This window comes from Athene cunicularia (genome assembly GCF_003259725.1).
Source record: "Athene cunicularia isolate RWA chromosome 5 unlocalized genomic scaffold, athCun1 chr5_part2, whole genome shotgun sequence".
Lineage (NCBI taxonomy): Eukaryota > Metazoa > Chordata > Aves > Strigiformes > Strigidae > Athene > Athene cunicularia.
Window position 1 is genome coordinate 3314868 of NW_020799102.1, and position 18696 is coordinate 3333563.

General features: G+C 38.0%; 1 protein-coding gene across 1 annotated transcript in view; it reads left to right on the forward strand.

The window, feature by feature from the left end:
- INSC (INSC, spindle orientation adaptor protein) overlaps positions 1-18696 on the forward strand; it is a 124592-nt gene that overhangs the window by 31240 nt on the left and 74656 nt on the right. The window contains 1 exon segment of the mRNA XM_026850398.1: positions 5175-5265. Within this exon segment, the coding sequence (XP_026706199.1) occupies positions 5175-5265 (91 nt within the window).

The window sequence follows — 18696 nt, forward strand, 5'->3', positions numbered from 1 at the left end:
CCTATCACAAATGCTGACAGAATTCTACTCTTGATTTGATTTGTGGCGTTCTATTAACAGTTATTCTGTGTACCAGGAGAATAATAGCTAATGATTCCCAGACTCCCAGAATTGTAAAATAAGGACAGGTACTGTTTGGCAGAACAGAAATTGTACTTTACTACAGAACTGTTCATATTAATGAAGTGATATCTAGTCTGAAATTGCTTTTTGCTAATGACTTCTTATTCTCAGGCTAGCCATATTACTTACAGGTAACATGCTCTTCTAAATCTTAACATTCAGAGTTAGATGTTGGGATTTCTGTCTTTCAGAAAGAGAAATGATTCTCTTGATTGACCTTATTTTAAGATGTTCTTAGTGTTGAAGTTATGATGTTAGGGGTTAGAAATGAATTGGCAAAAATTCATGGATTTGCCTTTTGATCTAAGCCTGTATAAGGGTGGACATGTGTGCAGTGAATGAGCTCAAAAATGTGAATTTAATTGTGAGCTTCAGGGCTTAATTATTCCGGATATCATTTTGTGATGGAGAACTTTAGGACCATCAGTAGTAGGAGTAAATGAGTCACACTTAGTTCACCTTGAGTATGTGCTACTACTGTGATACTTTCGGACATGGATGTTTTTCTAACAGAATCCTAACTACTAAAATCCTCCTAATTTTGAGCTTGTTAAACATAAGCTAACATGTTGAACCATGAAGAAATTTAAATTGGGAGATTTTACAAGATGGAATTTATTTTCCTAGCAGAAATACCTTTTGTAGGATGCTAAAAAGCCATGTTGTGCTGCAGAAGCTGCTCTCCAGTGCTAAACAGACAGGAGCAAGAGGAGGCTCCCAGCAGGGAGTTCCTGTAAGGCCGGTGGAGTCTGGTGTTGTGGAACCAGTGGTTTAGCAGGTCCCAGCTCCATTGCTGTGCTAGGGTTTCGCAGGTGCTGCAGAGCCTGGTGCAGTAAGACTCTTCCTTTTTTAACATGGGTGGGCTAGTAAGTTCTTAAAGCTGTTTTCAGTTCTCTCTGCCAGTTGCCAGCATCAGGGGCTGGTGCTTGTATATAAGCAAGTTCCCTCTTCCTGGTGGTGAGTGTGTTTTGTTTTGTTTATGTTTGTGGTTTTTTTTTTTTTTTTGTCTGGCCATGAAGGTCACATCCTCTGCTGACACTGCATTTTTTTTGTGGGCAACGCCTATGTGCTGTCTCAGGTGTGATGCTTTGTTTTCTTCTGGTGTAGTCGTTCTCTGAACCAAGCTTTTGACTGACTTGTCTTCAGTGGGAATGAAATGTGGTTTGTGGTCTGCTTACCTATATCTATCTAGTAAACATGAGTAAATAACATCTTAAAATCTAATTCAGTGCTGACATGATAAAGATGAAGGACACAAGGAGAAACTGCTGCCTTGAATACATCTAATTCCATACACACATACTGCTGTCTACCAGAACAACTAAATTGATTATAAGTCATTATTTATTATTGTGATGCAAGTTTATGTGTGGACATTTATTTATGTAAAATTCTATATAAGGTATTAAAAAACTGGCCTTCTGAAAGTCCAAGAATGACAATTTTATTATTTCAGCATAAGTGTTACTTGAGCTTGTACCAAAATGACCAGTATTGCAAACTACAAGTAGTGTTGGTTTTTGTTTTTTTTTTTTTATTACAGGTTTACCTCTCTGACCAGTTGTAGCCTTACAGTGGCCACTGAAGCCAGTGGAAAAAAGCATTAGCCTCTGCTGCACAAGGCTTCTAATGTTGCCTATTAGTGTGTGTATACTTAATAAATGTGAGTGTATATATATATATACATGCATAACATATACAAAACATATGTTTTTATGAAATTTTAAGTCAGAGGGTCATCTTTTAAATGGTCATTAGGAGAAAGGTCTCTGACTTCAGGCACCATTTCTAACCTGTGGCTCTACCTGCAGCCACAGTTTCCACTATCTGTGAGGAAGCAGCTAGTGAGAAGGACTAAGAGGCACGTGGGCACATGCTTCCCATTTGTGTATCCTTGAGCGTGTGTGCTCAGGTGCATGCCACCTGTTCTAGTTGCATATAGCCATATGCACAGTAGCCATATGGACCAGAACTTCGTGGTGCCTCTGCACAGATACTCAAACAGGAGTTGCTGCAGTGGTTGTGCACATTGCCCTACCCATGTTTCAGTCCCTTTGGAGAGGTGTTCGTGACAGGCTGCTAGTGTATGTGTGTGTTAGTAACAGCGTGTATCTCTTCTTCCACGTCTGATGTGTATTGGCCAGAGTAAAGAAGTCTTTGACCCTGAGTAGAATTTTTTTTTGTAGAAGATGAAACATCTGATACTCTGAAAGTTTCTTGCTTTGACCTGAGGTGATGCTTAGGTGGTCTGCATGGTCAGCTATAGTAGGAGACCTTCCTTTTAGGAAGGTTTAGAGCTCAACACGATGTTGTGGCCTTTAATAAAGCCAGCATCAAGTAAACAGAAGGATTCATCAGTCCTGTCATGGTCTTTACTAGAAAGTGCAGTCATCTTGGCCTTACATGGAAAGGTTAATGAGCATATTGAAAACTGAACAAAGATTGCCACTGAGCACTGCAATTGCCCAGCGTGTGGAGGAGCTATTCTGAGCAGGACCAGAAGCCTGTACTCCATCAGTCACTGGGCATCCAACTTCTCTTGTAGTCATGGGTTTAGGCAGGCTAGTGGGGTCTTGCTGTCCTGGGGATACAGCTGTTCCTGTGACAGACTGGCAGGTGCTTGGGAAGAGCATTTCCTCATGTTGTCAACATTAACTTGGGCTTAAAAAAATCGAGCTACTATCTAATCCTAGCCTTGAGACAGACTGGTTAAGAAATTGGTGTGACATTTTGTTACTGTTCCTGGAGCATGTGACCTCTAAGCAGGAGTTGATGATGTTTTTAAAGGCTCTCAGCCGTAACATGAATGTATGTTTTGTGGGAGGACAGCATATAGAAAGCTGCATTTTTGTCAGGTTTCTAATTTATAGGGAACAATGTCATGCAGTAATCTAATTTATGTCTGTGTACATTATGTCACCGATTGCAAGTAATGGAGTACAAGCAGATGCTTTGATTTGTATGTGTAGAAATTGTTAGTGGGCTGAGCTAATGGTGAAGTAGCTTTCGCTCTCCAGAGGGAAGCTGTTGATTTTGTGTTGATAGCATAAGAGGGTAAATCCCGTGTCTGATGCTGAGCAGGAGATATTTAGTATTTATGAAGTCTGTACTTCTGCAGGCTGAAAGACTATTTTCTTGGTCCTTTACATGATAAGATTTAGGAGAGGAAACTACATTTTAAGAGATTAAGATTTTATGCAGATGTGTTCAACTTTCAGTAAGGATATCTCCTCCAAATGAAGACAGTGATAATCATGATAACTGGCTATTTCCAGTAAATCTTGATTGTGTGATTATTTGTATTAAATTTTAAAGAGACAAAAAAATTATACTAGCAAAAAGAAATTCAGATAGCTGTTTTATTCCAGTTATTGAAGTCTGTACATTGTATGCTAAATGCTTTAAAAAAACCCCCAACAACAGTAAGCTCATTTTTCAGATCTTGATGTGTACAGGAGCAGAAAGATACACACTAATATTTTCATACTTGGGCTTATTAATTTTAGGCACAGATATCAAATATCTGCAGTCTTTTTAAATCAGAGAATTCAGTAACACTTAAACTGCCTATTTTATTTATTTTTTTTCTAAACAGATTCTTCTCCCATATTTCGATACACTCCATTAGATGCATTGGACTAAGAAGACTAAGTTTGTTATTTCCAGGAAAATTTGGGGAGTAGGGATGAACACAGGACAACACCATTACCAAAGCAAACTGGTGCTAATAGTGGACAGAGCATGTGAATGCATTGCTTCAGTTGTGATACTTTTATGTACTCAGGACAATGTGGAATCTTGGGGGGAAAAAAACCCAAGGACATGCATTAGCAATGAGATCAGTTTGCTAGAAAAGCTGCTGAGGACCACTCTGTGTCAATTAAGAGCAATTTGGAGTAGGAAATATCTTAAATGCTGGCTGACTCAGCTTGCAGAATGTAGCCAATAACCAAATGGCAGAATTTCACAACTGGCTACATCAAAAACATTTTGCCTCGGTTGGTGACACAAAGACCATTGATTTCCTGTGTAACGTATTTTCTCCAAGAGTGAGATCCATTGATCCCATTTTGTGCTTCATATCTAAGAAAGCATCATTTCCTCACTGTTCCTGTCTCTTCCTCCAAATTCATTCATCTCCTTCCTGTTCATCCTGAGTCATGGATTAATCTTTCCCTTAAAATATTTTGCATTAGTTTTCCTCTAATTATACAGATGAGTGGGAGTGACTTCATTTTTTTCTGGTAGAATAAATCCTCTCTGGCTTTTGTTGGGAATAGGCATTGATCTATAGTAGGTAATTCCGTAATAGAAGATGGGGCTAATTCAAAGGAGGAGGGAGAGAGCACCCCTCCTTTTTGTGAAACAGAGTCTCTCCTTTTTCCTTGCCTCTTGCTTCTTTCTAGCACCATAGTGGTTGGCTGCATCTCTTGGTTACCAGGTAAAAAGGAAAAACATGGAGGAAAAAGATGTGTACAGCATTTCAAACTGATAGAAAAATGAAATTGTAAACATGAAAGGATCCAATACTTCAGGAACTTAGACATCAAAGGTCTGTCTGTAAATGTAGTACTAAATAAACGATCCTGAAATCATATGAGTGTACACTTGCTTTCTCTTGCAATCTTTCTCATAATAACCTGAATAATTGCAATCATACTAAATCAATTTCCTCTAGAGTTCAAGTTAATTCAAAATAAATAAGGCTAAGTAACAATTTGATGTAATAACTTGATATCAACTCAGAAATGTTCAACCCAGATGGCTTTGACCTGTGCAGTAGTCCAGAAAGTTCAGGAATATGCAAACCCTATGTTTCTTATGCCATGAAATATACTTAACGGCCTTGGTTATCTGTTGGAGTTGTCTGGTAAAAAACAAAACAAAACAAAACAAACAAAAAAACCCCAAACCAAACAAAAAACCAAAACCTTTTGAATTGTTTTTAGTGAGTTAGCTCCACAAATCAGTAGCAGAATGCAGTGTCACCGTGGGCTGATGAGGCCTGAGTGTTTCTAGGTTTTCTAAATGGCTGTTTGTTTTCGTTCTAGATTCCAGCCTATGGAGAAGTACACATAATAGGATAAATATGGCTTTTAAGAGCGAGGACCACTTAGATTCCCTTCCGTTACCTGTTCAGCGGTAAGTGGTGCACTCTGTCACCCAGACTTGAGCGATTAAATGCCTCTAAGGCTGCAGCTGCACTTTCCTTTGAGGACACAAAGATGTGAAAAACTAATTTTTAAACTCAGTTTTAGGTAATTTTCATACACAATGTTGAGAATGAATGTGGAAATCTGGGATGTATTTCTCAAGGCATTTGCAAATTTGTATACTTGTAGCCTGGTAAATCATGACAGTGAATATGGAGTTGGCATTTTAAATGGTTGAACATGCTTGCAGTAGAGATGTGACTATTTACTGCATCAGTTGTTTGTCATGATGGAAATCACTGGAACTTTCTTCACTCTGTGAAGACTGCTGAAAACTATAAATATCAATTCCTTTAACCTGGCTGACTTTTTTCAGGTGTAGCTATGCTAATGATATGAAGGCTATAGTATAATCTCCAGCCTGTGGTGCCCTGGCAGGACTGGAGACAGTGGTGACTCTCTACTAATCAACATGTTTTTTAAAATCTAGCTGTTGGTTGGCATCTAATAGCTGTATCTGCATAGTATAGTTTCACTTCTAGCATAATGGACGTTCTATGAAAAGGAAAAAATGAATAATGAATGTAATTCATTCTCATTGAACTACAGTCTTGATATGTGGCACAACTGACTTTTTTTTTTGAGGGTGGTGTGGGGGCTGCTGAATGAGGGAATAGATTCAGAAATAAAAAGGACTGGCATTTCAGTCTTTCTCCTAGACTTCTTTCTTCAGGTCACTTTGAAATTCTTTATCATAATTAAGTAGCTGCTGACATGCATCTCTAAATGTGATGCTTTTCTTTACTAGGAATTTGATATTTCTCTACCTTTTCCTACACAAGTTTTCCAGCCGATACTTTGATAATGCCATTAAGCTCATAGTCACAGTAAGCCCATATGAGTATATTGTCTTCTGGAAGAAATATTATGCAGAGGAACATAGTTTGGGGATCCCAGGTGTCAAGGTAACTGGTACTGTTCATTAGATTCTAGCTAGAACTTGCATTAGAAATCAGTCAGTCCTAGAAGCCTTGAACTGCCAAGCATGGAGTAGACTAGTTTAAACGGTGGTGAGGTGTTCTGTCTCACTTAAAACTTTAAACTCAGGCTAACCCAGTGGTCAGATAAGGTGCCAGATGTCCAGGTTAATTGCTTGGTGATAACTAATGGGTTCCAGAACCTGAACCCTGGATCAAAAAGTCAAAGAAGTTTTTAAAGCCAACTGCTATGCCAGGAACTCTGGTTGCAAAATTGGCCAGCGAAGCCTCTTATTGTAGTCAAAAACTAGCTGCAAAAAGAACCAAAGTCTCTAGGTCCCATGGATGTCAAGGGCTGATCCAGGCTGATGGTGGCAAGTTTGGTTTGCAAATATATAGATGTGGGAATTAGCTGCAGACTTTCTATGCTAGCAACTGGAAATGTGGAGTAGGAATAATTCATGCAGCACTCAAATGTATCAACAGTGTGGAACTGAAAAGCACCGAATTTTGTAAGCCAGAGATTTCTGGAAAAGGCAACGGCCTGCAAGTCAGTTCTATTGCATTCAAGGCAGCAGAACTCTGCCATGCTATGTGGACAAAACCGTGTCACCTTACATCGGCTCACACTGATGTGTCTTAGCACAAGAAGTGATGTGAAGTCCCGTATAGCAAGCACTATGTTCTGGCCATCTCCTTGGCTCGGCAGGGTAATTCTATATAGTGAAATTTAAAAATAAAGACGTACTCTCCACCACCCCAAGTATGTATGAAGTGCTTATTTTCCATGTTTATTTTGAAAGAGAATCTTTTTTCCTTTTGATGAGGGTTATTTCGAGAAAGCCTGTGTAACAAGATGGGCAGAATGAAGTTGTCAGTAGTCGGACAAGTGGAGGCACAGAAGAGGCTGGAACTGAAAATGAGGAATTTTTTTTTTTTTACCCTAAGATATTTTCAGAAAGAATATAGTATGGGCTGGATCAATAAAGTCCAGGAACTATACAAAATGCATTTCTTAATTTTTATTTTTTTAAACACTCAGCATAATAGATTTTCCAAGGAAATGCAATTTGTGTGAGATTAAGCTGTTTCTCTGGGTTAGAGGAAGGAGTGATATGGATCTTATAGGGAATTTAAAAGGATTAAGTCTGGTTTCAAAATAACTAACAAGATTCAAGGATTATTTATTCTTTATTTTTCCTGTAACCAAGTCTAGGCTATATGCTTGTCTCAGGATTCCAGTTCATGCTCCCACTTTTTGTGAGAAGAACTTGAATTCACTTTAAAGGCATGTGCTGTTGTGTCCTGTCACAGGGAAAAGGTAACAGAAATCCAACTGAGGTTAGTCCTGTGTAGCACCACAACCATGCCTTGCTTCATGATTAGGTCGGAATCTTTCAGACGTAAAAGCAGACACATTCCCAAGCCAGTACATCTGTCTCTATAGGAAAAGCGTACCATACGCAAGCAAACTGATTCCAAGGGTTTCCACAGCAGCCATTAAAGTCAACAGTTATCTTGGCTGTATAAGGAATTCACAACTGGGGCATTAAACCAAGTCTGTGCTGCATGAATTGTTGTTTACAATCTTCTCACTCCTCAGATTTTGTGGGAAATCACGGCTTGTACTGGAGTCTCCAGAGTATTGAGTCACTATGCTAATGGTTTTCTAACATACTGTCAGACCTACTTTCTCTAATTGACATCTAGAATGCTACGGATACAGTATTTAAAAATATACATTATCCTGAGGAAAAAAAAATAAAATCATTGTTACAGAAAATTTATATTCCTGTTTCAGTGAGTTAGGAACTTACAATTAGTGATAATTGTCTCATGACAGAAAACAGTTGGAAGTGGATCACTTTTACAAAAGAATTGATCTAGTTACTCTCCAAAAACTGTCAGTAGTCCTATGTAAAGCACTTTACAGGACCATAGAAAATAATTTGTTGCCCTCAGTGATGAGCTATAGCATGAGATGTCTATATATTCCTTGAGATGTATTTATCCCCATTCTGCAGTAGAGTTGTTTTAGAAAAATGTTTTGACCCTGTCCTCACAGCTTTCTATTGGTATTGGCTTTCCATTTTTCTGATGAGTTTTTCCAGATGGGAAAGCCAATGTAAAAGAAGTTGCCTTTCTCTTCTTTTCCTCCCCTTGCCTCCTGTGCAATGAAAATTCATTGGCCTTTTTGTTTTCCTTAAATTGAAATTATAATTATAATTTACCCAAGTTTTTTTTTCATTTGTAGCCATGGTTTCTTGTGCTTTCCATATTGGATAGTAAAATAAGATTTACATTTGGAGTACTGAATCTGAAGTCATTTAGCTAAAGAAAGAGCACTCATAACAAAGTGAAATAGGACACATTGTTTCTTGGATTATGTGTTCATTCAGTGTTGCAACTGTGAGAAATATGATTGGACATATTTTTAAAAAAGGACTAAAGGAAGGTATTTTAGGGAGGTTAGGTAAAAAACCACTACTACCACCACCGAAAAAACCCACCCCAGCAAAACCTACCTAACACAAATAAACCAGAAAAAAATTAATCTTGCTGAAAGACATTGAAGTTTGGGCTGTCTGTCTTGGAGGTACTCTTGAAAATGAAGTAGGGCTGGGGGCAGAGAATTTGTCTTGATCTTTATAAATGCGATACTGCTGGACTCTTTAGTGCATTGTCTAAACATCATTCCATCTACAAAAATGAAAGATTATATTTGCGGTTATGATTTCAACTGGTTCCAAACAAAGGGCAATGCTGATTATTTAAAGGTCTTTTTTGTCTTGTTTGTTTATAAAAAGGTGAATATTTTGTAACGACATGGAAGATAAACCTAATAGGTGTCTATATTTAGTTCTTTTTCCTGGTTTTAATACTATTATTATGTTGTTTTCTGGTGGAAGTTTACATCATCATTGGGATATAGATGAGAATTTTCATCACTGGTTCAGATGAAGGAGGTGAGGCAGAGAAAGTAAACAAGACTTTCAAATCTAGTTACTTGTGGTTAAGTCTTCTGTAGCATTTCATCTCAAAATCACTTCCTTGGAAAGTTTGCTGCAAGGGACTTCTGTGGCAGAGCAAAAAATAGAATCCAGGTTTCCTGTCTCCCAGTTCTTAACCAAAAGACAGTTCTTCCTCCTTTTGTTACTTTCTTCCTTTTTTTTGTTGAACTGAAGATCCGAGTCCTATGAAAGAACAATATAAATGAGGTCATGCCATGCATATTTATAGCCTTGCATTGCTCTTCAAAATGTGCTATGTATCTGCAGGTGGTCTGGGAACTTCTCTAGAGGATCTGCTTAGGTGTCCTGTTACATAAATTAACATTAACATGCCCTTTTTTATCAAGAATATCAGTGTTAGAGTATCTATCAGCTCTTAAGAAATCTGAATTTCTTCCAGCATGCCTTTTGTGGTTGCGTTCTTTTTTTTTTTTTTTAAGCTTACTTTTTTTTTATCTTAAGTTTTTTATTTCTTGCTGTGCTGTTTTTGTATTTCTACATGGTAGGTAATGTGGTATCTGGAGATCTGTTCACTTTGCACAAGTGCACTCTCTGGTGGAACTATGTAAGCTGTAGTGACTAGAATCACAGAATCGTCTAGGTTGGAAAACACCCTGAAGATCATCCAGTCCAACCATTAACCTCACACTGACTGTTCTCAACTCCACCATGTCCCTAAGCGCTGGGACAAGCTTTCATATTTCCTGTTTTTATTTTACAGGCTACTTACTATGCATAGATCTCGCCCTGCTAATTTGAATCCTACATTCCCTATAATGTTTTATTTGGATGACGTCAGGAACTTGTATGTTGTGGCTCTTTTAAAGCATTCAGATAAAGACTGTAAGAAACCCTAAAGAAAAATGCATGTTATCTACAATACAAGAGCTAGAGCTGAAAATTTTCAGAGTTCAAAGTTCAGTGTGCTTACATGGCTCTGAATTGCTGCTCTATGAATTTGTTAAAACCATTGAAGAGTGGAATGCTTGCTGGGAAACTGAAAATGTTTTTTTGAAAACCTCTTTCTGCAGTAAGCTGTAGGAATAAAGTACTACGGAAGGAAGGTGCTCTGCCAAATAACACAATCAAGTTACCTACTGGTGACACAGAATAAATTCAGATGTTGCATAGCTCGAGGCACTCATGGTACCTCATTTAATGACCTTGTATTCTTTTCGTTTCACTCAGTTACTCTATAACAATTCAGCAAAGAATTTTATAGCTCCAGAAAGGGAGCTTACCTTACCATGAAGTATTTCTGATTTCAGTGATTTATATTGTACCTGTAACCAAAATGAAAGCTGGATTGTTTGTGGGGGGTTTGATAGTGGTAGTTAAAACAGATTTGTGTATCCATACGGTCCTTCTGGGAAGGATTTTCAGATATGCTAGTTGACTGGATCCAAAGGATGATGTTAGTAAAATAGCAACTATTGATTTGCCATCATTTGGTGGCATTCATGAGGAATATGAACTCAACAGATTTTTATTTTTTTCTTTGAATCCCTGTTCCTATATTCAGGATGTTAAAATGTAGGTCAGCAGTTTAGCTCACAGGCAGTAAAAATAATTGCATTTCACTTGTACTTTATGCATTCTTGGGGTGTGCAAGTCTGCCAGAATGCAAGATTTTTCCTAACCTTTTCATTCTGATAGTTTTAGCACTATATCTTTATATACAGTTGTATAACATGGTGTAGAAACATATTATATTACTTCCCAGAGCCATACTGTGAAATATTTTATGTTGAACAGTAGAAGTGATAAAAGAATTTTTGGCTTTTAACCTCAAGGGAATTTTAGTTTGTCCATTATAATAATTGTGAAGTTATAGTGATTTTAAAATGTGAACAAATTGATGAATTCAAACAGTCTGTTCAACTGGCTTCACTAGAACTTTTTCATTAAAGTTGGTATTTCATATTTGTGTCTTGCTGTTAGCTGGGAACTTTTTTACATGATCAAGCACTAGCTTTCATCCTTAAAGACAGTTAAGAATTTATTCTGAATTGCTTTTGTCAGGGTCAGTTTCATAGTGTGTGGCACGCAAGCACTGTAAAGAGGTCAAGCTAGTGCTGGTGTAGCCTTTAGCATAGAATAAATTTGGTTGATTATTTTCAGAATGCATATTTTTGAAATGTGGGAGTCTATAGAAAAGAATCTTCTCCTTTTTTTGTGTGTGTGTTGGCAACTGCTGCTTCTTATTTTTGCCCAGTGAGCATCTTGTGCTTGGGACTTTGTATCCTTCTCAGAAAGGACTCTCAAATTAATGTCTGTGAAATAACGGGGACAGAACCTGACTGAATGTTAGGTTGCCTTATCTGCTGGACGTAGATGATGTTTTCTGACAGTATCTTCACAGCTACTGCATGAAATTTTTATTGTGACATCAAATTAGTAATCCTATCAACGTTCCACCTGTAGCTAGCGCTTCTGGCCATTATTTTATGGCTCAGACTCCATGGTTTGTGCTTCTGCAAACTTTCCCTGGTACTAGCAAGACCTTTGCAAAGAATCCATGTTGTTTGAGGTTAGTTATGTTTATTTGCATACCAATCTTCATCATACTTGTTTTCCTGTATCATATTTCAGAAGAGCACAGATCAGGTTTACACATATTCTACCACTCCTGTTGGATGTCTGTGCTCTGTTTTCAGAAGACAGTCTTGCTAGTTATTTCTGTGTTTAAGGTTTTATCTTGCATGTGGGTGTCTTCTTTTTGGTTTGTGAATCTAACTATGTGAATGATGCCTTAATTAGTCTATCAAATGTTTCTACTGCAATTTGATACTTGTCTACTTTGTGAAGTCTTTTAGTAATGCAGATGGATTCTGGGAATTTGGGAATATATTAACTGTACTATGAGAAGCTCATGAAAATTTTTAATTGCAAAAATAATTGTATTTAGATTGTCATCTTTGTTTATTTGACTCATTTTTATTTCAGCATTGCCTATTATTATAATGTTTTACACTTTATACCTGTTTTACCTTTAACGCTGTCCTGGTTTTGACTGGGATAGATCTAATTTTTCTTCTCAGAAGCTAGAGTAGTGCTGTGTTTTGGATTCAGTATTGGATATGGTATGAGAAGAATGTTAATACACTGGTGGTTTTAGCTGTTGCTAAGAAATCAAGGACTCTTCAACTTCGCATGTCCTGCCAGTGTGCAGGTGCACAAGAAGCTGGGAGGGAGCACAGCCAGACCAATGGACCAAAAATGGCCAAAGGAATATTCCAGATCATATAATGTCATGCTCAGTATATAGGTGAGGGTTGGCTGGGAAGCTGGGGCTCTTGGTTCCAGGACTGCAGTTTAGGGATTTTTTCCCTTCCTGGGGATTGCTAGCTAGGAATGGGCTGGGCGTCAACTGGCGAGTGTCAAGCAATCGCATTGTGCATCAGTCATTTGTATATTCTGTTCTAATAATTATTTTATTTCAACTATTAAATTGTTTTTATCTCAACCTTTACCCCTACAATTCTCTCTCCCATCCCCCATGGTGGAAGAGGGTGAGCAAGTGGCTGTGTGGTGTTTGGCTGCCAGGTGCATTTAAACCATGACAAACAGTCTTTCCTCTTAGTTCACAGGTGGTGTCCTCTATGATGCTTTTTGAGGCAACTCAAAAGCAGAGATCAAACTAATGAAGGGATATTAATGCTCAAGAAAGCAGATTCATTAAATTTGTCTTATTGTAGAAAAGACAGTGTTGCCATCTGTCTTCAAAAGGGCAGTAAGGTTTGTTGAAGCTTTAATTTTGATTTGGGCATTATACATCATTCCTGCTGATTCTATCCTGGTTATACTGACGATTAATCTTCTTGGCCTTAGGCAAACCACTTTGCCTTCCTGTGTCTTTCTGTCCTCACCTCAGCTGGGGAAACACAATGGAAGTCCTTGTTAGCCTATCTCCAGAAGCTATACCATTCTAACAATATAGCACTTGGTATGTTATGATCTCGCATGCCTGAAATGTGTGCATCATCCTGCTGCACTGTTGTAGGTCGGTAATGTTGAATACTACATAGTAGCTGCTTTCAGTAAATGTGAAAATCATGTTTCTTTTCACAAAAAACCTAACTTGTTCCTTCCATGTGTTATATTTTACCATCATTTTCACAGCGATGTTGACTGGCCAAGTGAGTTCACTGAACTCTCTTTACATTTGTGGTTATAACAGAGGATGGTGATTAATTGCCCTTACCTTGTTATGTCTGAAGTGTTTTTCCACAATCTGACTGAAAAAATAAATCATTTCATTAAGGATATTTTAATGATCTTACTATGACTTGTCTTCTCAGCTATTTATTAGGAATACTAGTACCATATTGTGTTAAACACAATATTTGTCACTTTAGTTGACATTTCCTGGGAATTTCTTCCTTAATTGCCTGGTGTCTCTTAATCTGGTTCACTGCTTCCTGGGGATGGTGGGAGGATCTTGTAATCAGTTGTTCAGTAACTTGTAATGAGCAAATTTGAGAAAGCTGGCAGAACAGTGCTACAACTTTGTAAATGTCTTTTTTTTTTTCTTCTTTTTTTCCCTTTTTGACAAATAGTATAGTGATCTTAAGAAATGTGCTGGTCTGACCCCATTTCCAGTCTCATTAAAATTGCTAGTGTCTGTTAGTGGTTGGATTTCTGAGCTCATATAAACCCTAAGGGATTTGGAATGATGGAGTGAAATGCATACAGGAGTTTAATATTAAGCTGAAATGTGATTGTTAGCAGTGCCAGTTGATTCTACTTGCTCCTTACAGTATTTTAGACAATGTGATGAAGTGTGTGTGTGTATGTATGTATGTGTGTGTGTGTGTATATATATATATATATATATACACACACACGTTGTTTTATTTAGGGCAATATGCCTAAAGGACTATAGACATGCAATCTTTCACTTGTTTTTAAAGAAAAAACCTTTATTATGTTGCATGTATAGACTGTTCTTCAGGTATTTGAATTTTGTCTTGCCTTTTGTGGATACTTTATTGTTGAAGTTATTCCAGGGGTACAATGGAAATATAGAAAACATCTACATCAAGAACATAATATTCTGTCCGACTGAAGTTATTGGAAATAGTTTCCCACTATCTTAAATGGCATCAGGACTGAGCTCAGAATAAAGATTAGACAGGAGCAAAACAGGGGAAAGCTGAGAAAATAAAATAACAAATGAAAAAGAGGAGAATTAGGAAATGGTATCGAAGTAGATGGGGGTTATTCAATGGATGTCAAGATAGTTGAAAGCAACCTTTTGGGAAGTGCTACAGAGCAAAAATGTTCAGTATCAGCTGTGCACACAAATGTTTGATTTTGGAATTTACCTACTTTGCATTTTGAAACAAACTTTGTAGATTCAGTTAGAAACACATGATGCAGGAAGCAAGTTACTTTACTGCAGCAATGAAATATTATTTTTGGTACTACTTATGCAAGAAGGATAAATTGATTTGGCTTTTCTGTAGTTTAAAAAGAAATAAATTGAAAAATAAAGAATGTTACATGTTTATGAATCTATGGTTTCTAACTAGCCAGAAAGAAAACATTCACAGTGTGCTATTCCATCCCATTTTTCACTTTTGAAAGCAGCATTTAAAAAAAAGTTCACAAAATAAAGGAAAAAATATCATTGGCATCGGTGGCACAAACCAGTCATCCTGCAGACAACTATGGCTCCTGTACTCAGTTCAGAACACAAAGTGTAGTGCTAACTGGGAGAACAAAATGGTAACTTTTAACTATACCTGTTGTCTCCTAACACCCAGGCCTGCCAGTGGTCACCACACTGGTGATGAACAGGGTGGTCTGTGACTTCTCTTGAGAGTACTGCCAGCTTATGGCCAGAAAGCCTCAGATATCCCCATCACAGAAGATTTCTACCTTCTTTGCTCTGTAGCATAGCCAAGCAGCTTTGAAAAAGTAGCCAGAATGTTACTGGTTTCGGTGTATTATTATTTTTTCTTTTTAAAATCATGTAAATATAATTAAAATTAGATTTTTATTATATTGGAATTAGAATTGTATCATCTTCATTGATGGGAAGCAGTTCATATGTGAAGTTGATAATTTCACATGCTAAATAAAGATCACTGTGTCAATGTTCACTAATCCACCTTTGATTTCAGAGATTTAAATAATAGAATTGAGGAATAATTTGGTTTGGAAAGAATCTCATGAAATATAGTTCCCTCTTCTGCTTGCAGCATGGTATCTCTTTCTGTTTCTTCCTTTTTTCCTTTTATGTCGATACCTTTCATATATCTATAGACTGGTTTTCCAAACTTTGGTCAAATTGATTTTGATGTATTATGTGTCAGCCAATTTACTTCTGGGATAAATGTGGGCAGGCGGGGAAGCAAGGGGCAGGAAAACTCTGGAATCGGGAAGCAGTAAAATCAGCTTAATGATACCTATTCAGCTTGTTGTACTTATTTATCAGCATCCCAAAGTAAATAGTCGAGGAGCCATAGTTGTCTGCAGGCTGACTTACAGGCCGTGCTTGAATTCTGGGCCAGTGATTTCAGAATTCAAGACCAGACCATTGTGCCACTGAAGCACAATGATACTTTTTCCTTTATTTTGTGATCTTTTTATTTTTTTAAAAATGCCACTTTTAAACTAATTCACTTAAATCCAGTTACTAAGGCTAACGTTTTCCGTATAAACTCTGACATGCTGGTCTGTCTTCAAGGTTTAAAGGATGAGACCTTGGCAATGACCGAGTGAATATTCCAAGCATTCAACCTGCAGTAGTCAAGAGTCTTTTATTCACAGGTCTTCAAGTTGGGTTCCCAATCTTGAAAACATTATTGAAGTCCTTAGACTTCCAGATTTCAAGTAACAATGTTTGTGTAACATTTCCTTACAGTCCAGTGCACCCAGTGGGAAGTCAGGATGGATAAATATGGCAGAGAATGTCTCTTCATAAACCTTTTTTTTTTTGTGACAGAAACCTCTCTTAATAATGATTGAGGCATAAAGCTAAATTTTCCATCTCATTTAAAAGCAAACAAAATTTTCTGAAGCCTGTCAGAGCTTCCCGTGGCACAGTTATGATGTGGAGAGGTAAGGGCTAGGTTTATGTTGCGAGAATGAATCGAGAAGTGATTAGATCAGAACACTCCTGGTTTTGCTGGGTAGAGACTCTGACCTCATCTTGCTCTTAGCTAAAGTACCAGGAACAACCTGGAAAGAAATAAGCATACTATTGACAGGGGAAAATAAGATGTTTAGTTCTCCAGTCATTTTGTTCTGCTCTGAGGGTCTGGAATTGCACTGAATGTTCTCCATGGTTCAACGTCTGGGTGAGAGTTTGGCCTCAGTAATTTTGAAAAAGTATCTTTTTCTTGGTAAAGTGTGAAGAGAGTCCAACTGAGCAAACTGTGACACAGCTGCCCTGATGTAAAAGAGGAAGGGATGAGAACAACTGCATTTCGAAGTGTGCACTGGGCTTAGCCTTGCTCTACTGTAGTTCCAGTTGCTGCAAATGCCCAGCCCTCAGCAAATACTCAATTTGAGCATTTTTACTGCTTAAGTTAACATCTCAACATCAATTTACACACCTCTTCAACTGATCCCACCATGAAAAGATTTGAATTGGGAATTTTAATTTAAATCACTTCTGTGATGTGAGAAGCACGGACCTGGTGTGTCGTTTGCTCCAGCTCCTTAGTTTGGGTTGGATGAGCCAACGCTGCAGAGCCCTTCCACACAGAGGGCCTGGAACCACCAAGGACACCACCAGGACACCAGCTTCATAGGACAGAGCAGAGTAGCACCCAAGAGCAGTTGTGCCAGAAGACCACGTGCGGAGCAAGTTTGCAGGCAGGCAGGATCACCAGAGCTTTGTGTGTGCTACAGGGACTATGGCAGCAGAGGTGAAAGCTAAAGCAGACGGACAGTTGCTTTGTCTGCAGCAGGATCAGAGCTGTGCTGCTGTTACATCCACTCTCAGCCTTTGCTACTGCCAGGTAGGATGAATCAGGCCCCACGTCTTCATGAGGTGAGAAACTGGAGTAATAAAGCTTTATTATCCTCTTTATAATAGTAGACAAGAGTTCAAGCCATTTCTCCTGTTATCTTTGTGAACTTTCCAGCATCTAAAGATGAAACTGTTCTCTGCTTATAAATTAAACTTCAGTGTGTGTATGTATGTGCTTGTGGGAGAAACAGGGAAGGTCTTTGGCCAGTTCTGATGCTCTTTTTCAATTAAAATTTAGGACAGCACTTGGTTATCTGTGTTTTTTTTTGTTTGTTTGTTTTTTGTTTTTTAATTTGATACAACATAGGGATATGTATGATATACATCCAGTACATGTTCTATTCATAGTGCAGTAGCACAGAAAACTTGATTTTATTCTTCTAGCAAATCTGTGCAGGATCTCACGTCTCCAGAAAGAGACTGAATTTGGAAGAAATTAAAAGGGTTCCGTATGCTTCAAAACCTTATTTCCATTCTCTGTCTATCCTCTCTACTTCTATCTTTGGTGGGAAGTTTGAGTGATCCATTTTCTTTGAGGGTTAGAATTTGTCTTTTACATATAACTGTCTCTCCTGCTGTCCCCCCCAGTGTGTCTCAAGGAATTCTCTTGCATCTCTGCTCTTTCCATTTTGTATAGATGATGCTTTTGACAATGACACTTGAGCTGAGGTTTTCTGAGAATTACTTCAAGACAGGTTACAAAGAAAACCAAAGCTGTATGGGGAGGTTGTCCCTCCATTTCTATTAGCTTTGTGTATACTTGGTGTCGTGTCACTCTCTGTCTACTCAGCACTTCATCTGGACCACCCCTCACTGTGTGTTACGGTAAAACCATGCTTACATGGAGGCCTGTCTGAGGAATTTAACACTTTTCATGCCTCTACACTGAATAGCTGTTTCATACTCCAAAGAAATGCCCTTGGCAAATAAGATCACCCAGGCATTAATTAAATCAAGAAAGAGAAAACTGATAAGCTGGAACATGCCTAATATTTCACAAAGTTTATACAGGAATCATATGTGCTTTCTGCAGGTATATTAACCTTAGTTTTGTTTGAACCTATATATATCCTTCAATCGCTCTTGTGCCGGAGTACAGCAGTGCTCAAGGACCAAATTAGGTCTTTATTTAATCTAAAACTAGAAGTGCGCCTAGTTATGTTTTATATCCCAAAGAGCTTTAAGGGGGAAAACAGCCCATTATTGTCAGAGGTCCGTATACATTCCTGCAGCTTGTTAGGACAAGTTTTTTCTACAGGTTAGCTAATTTACTATGGTTACATAAGAGAAGACATGCTAGGATTTCAGGCATTCTTTTATGTTGGATATAGTTGAACTTTTTGCTAATAGGCAGCCAAGTGATGCTGATATTTGCTTTAATGCTATTCTCCAAACTTTTTTTTTTCTGGGTGTCTGTGAAGCTGCGGTGCCCAGAATGCTGTCACCCT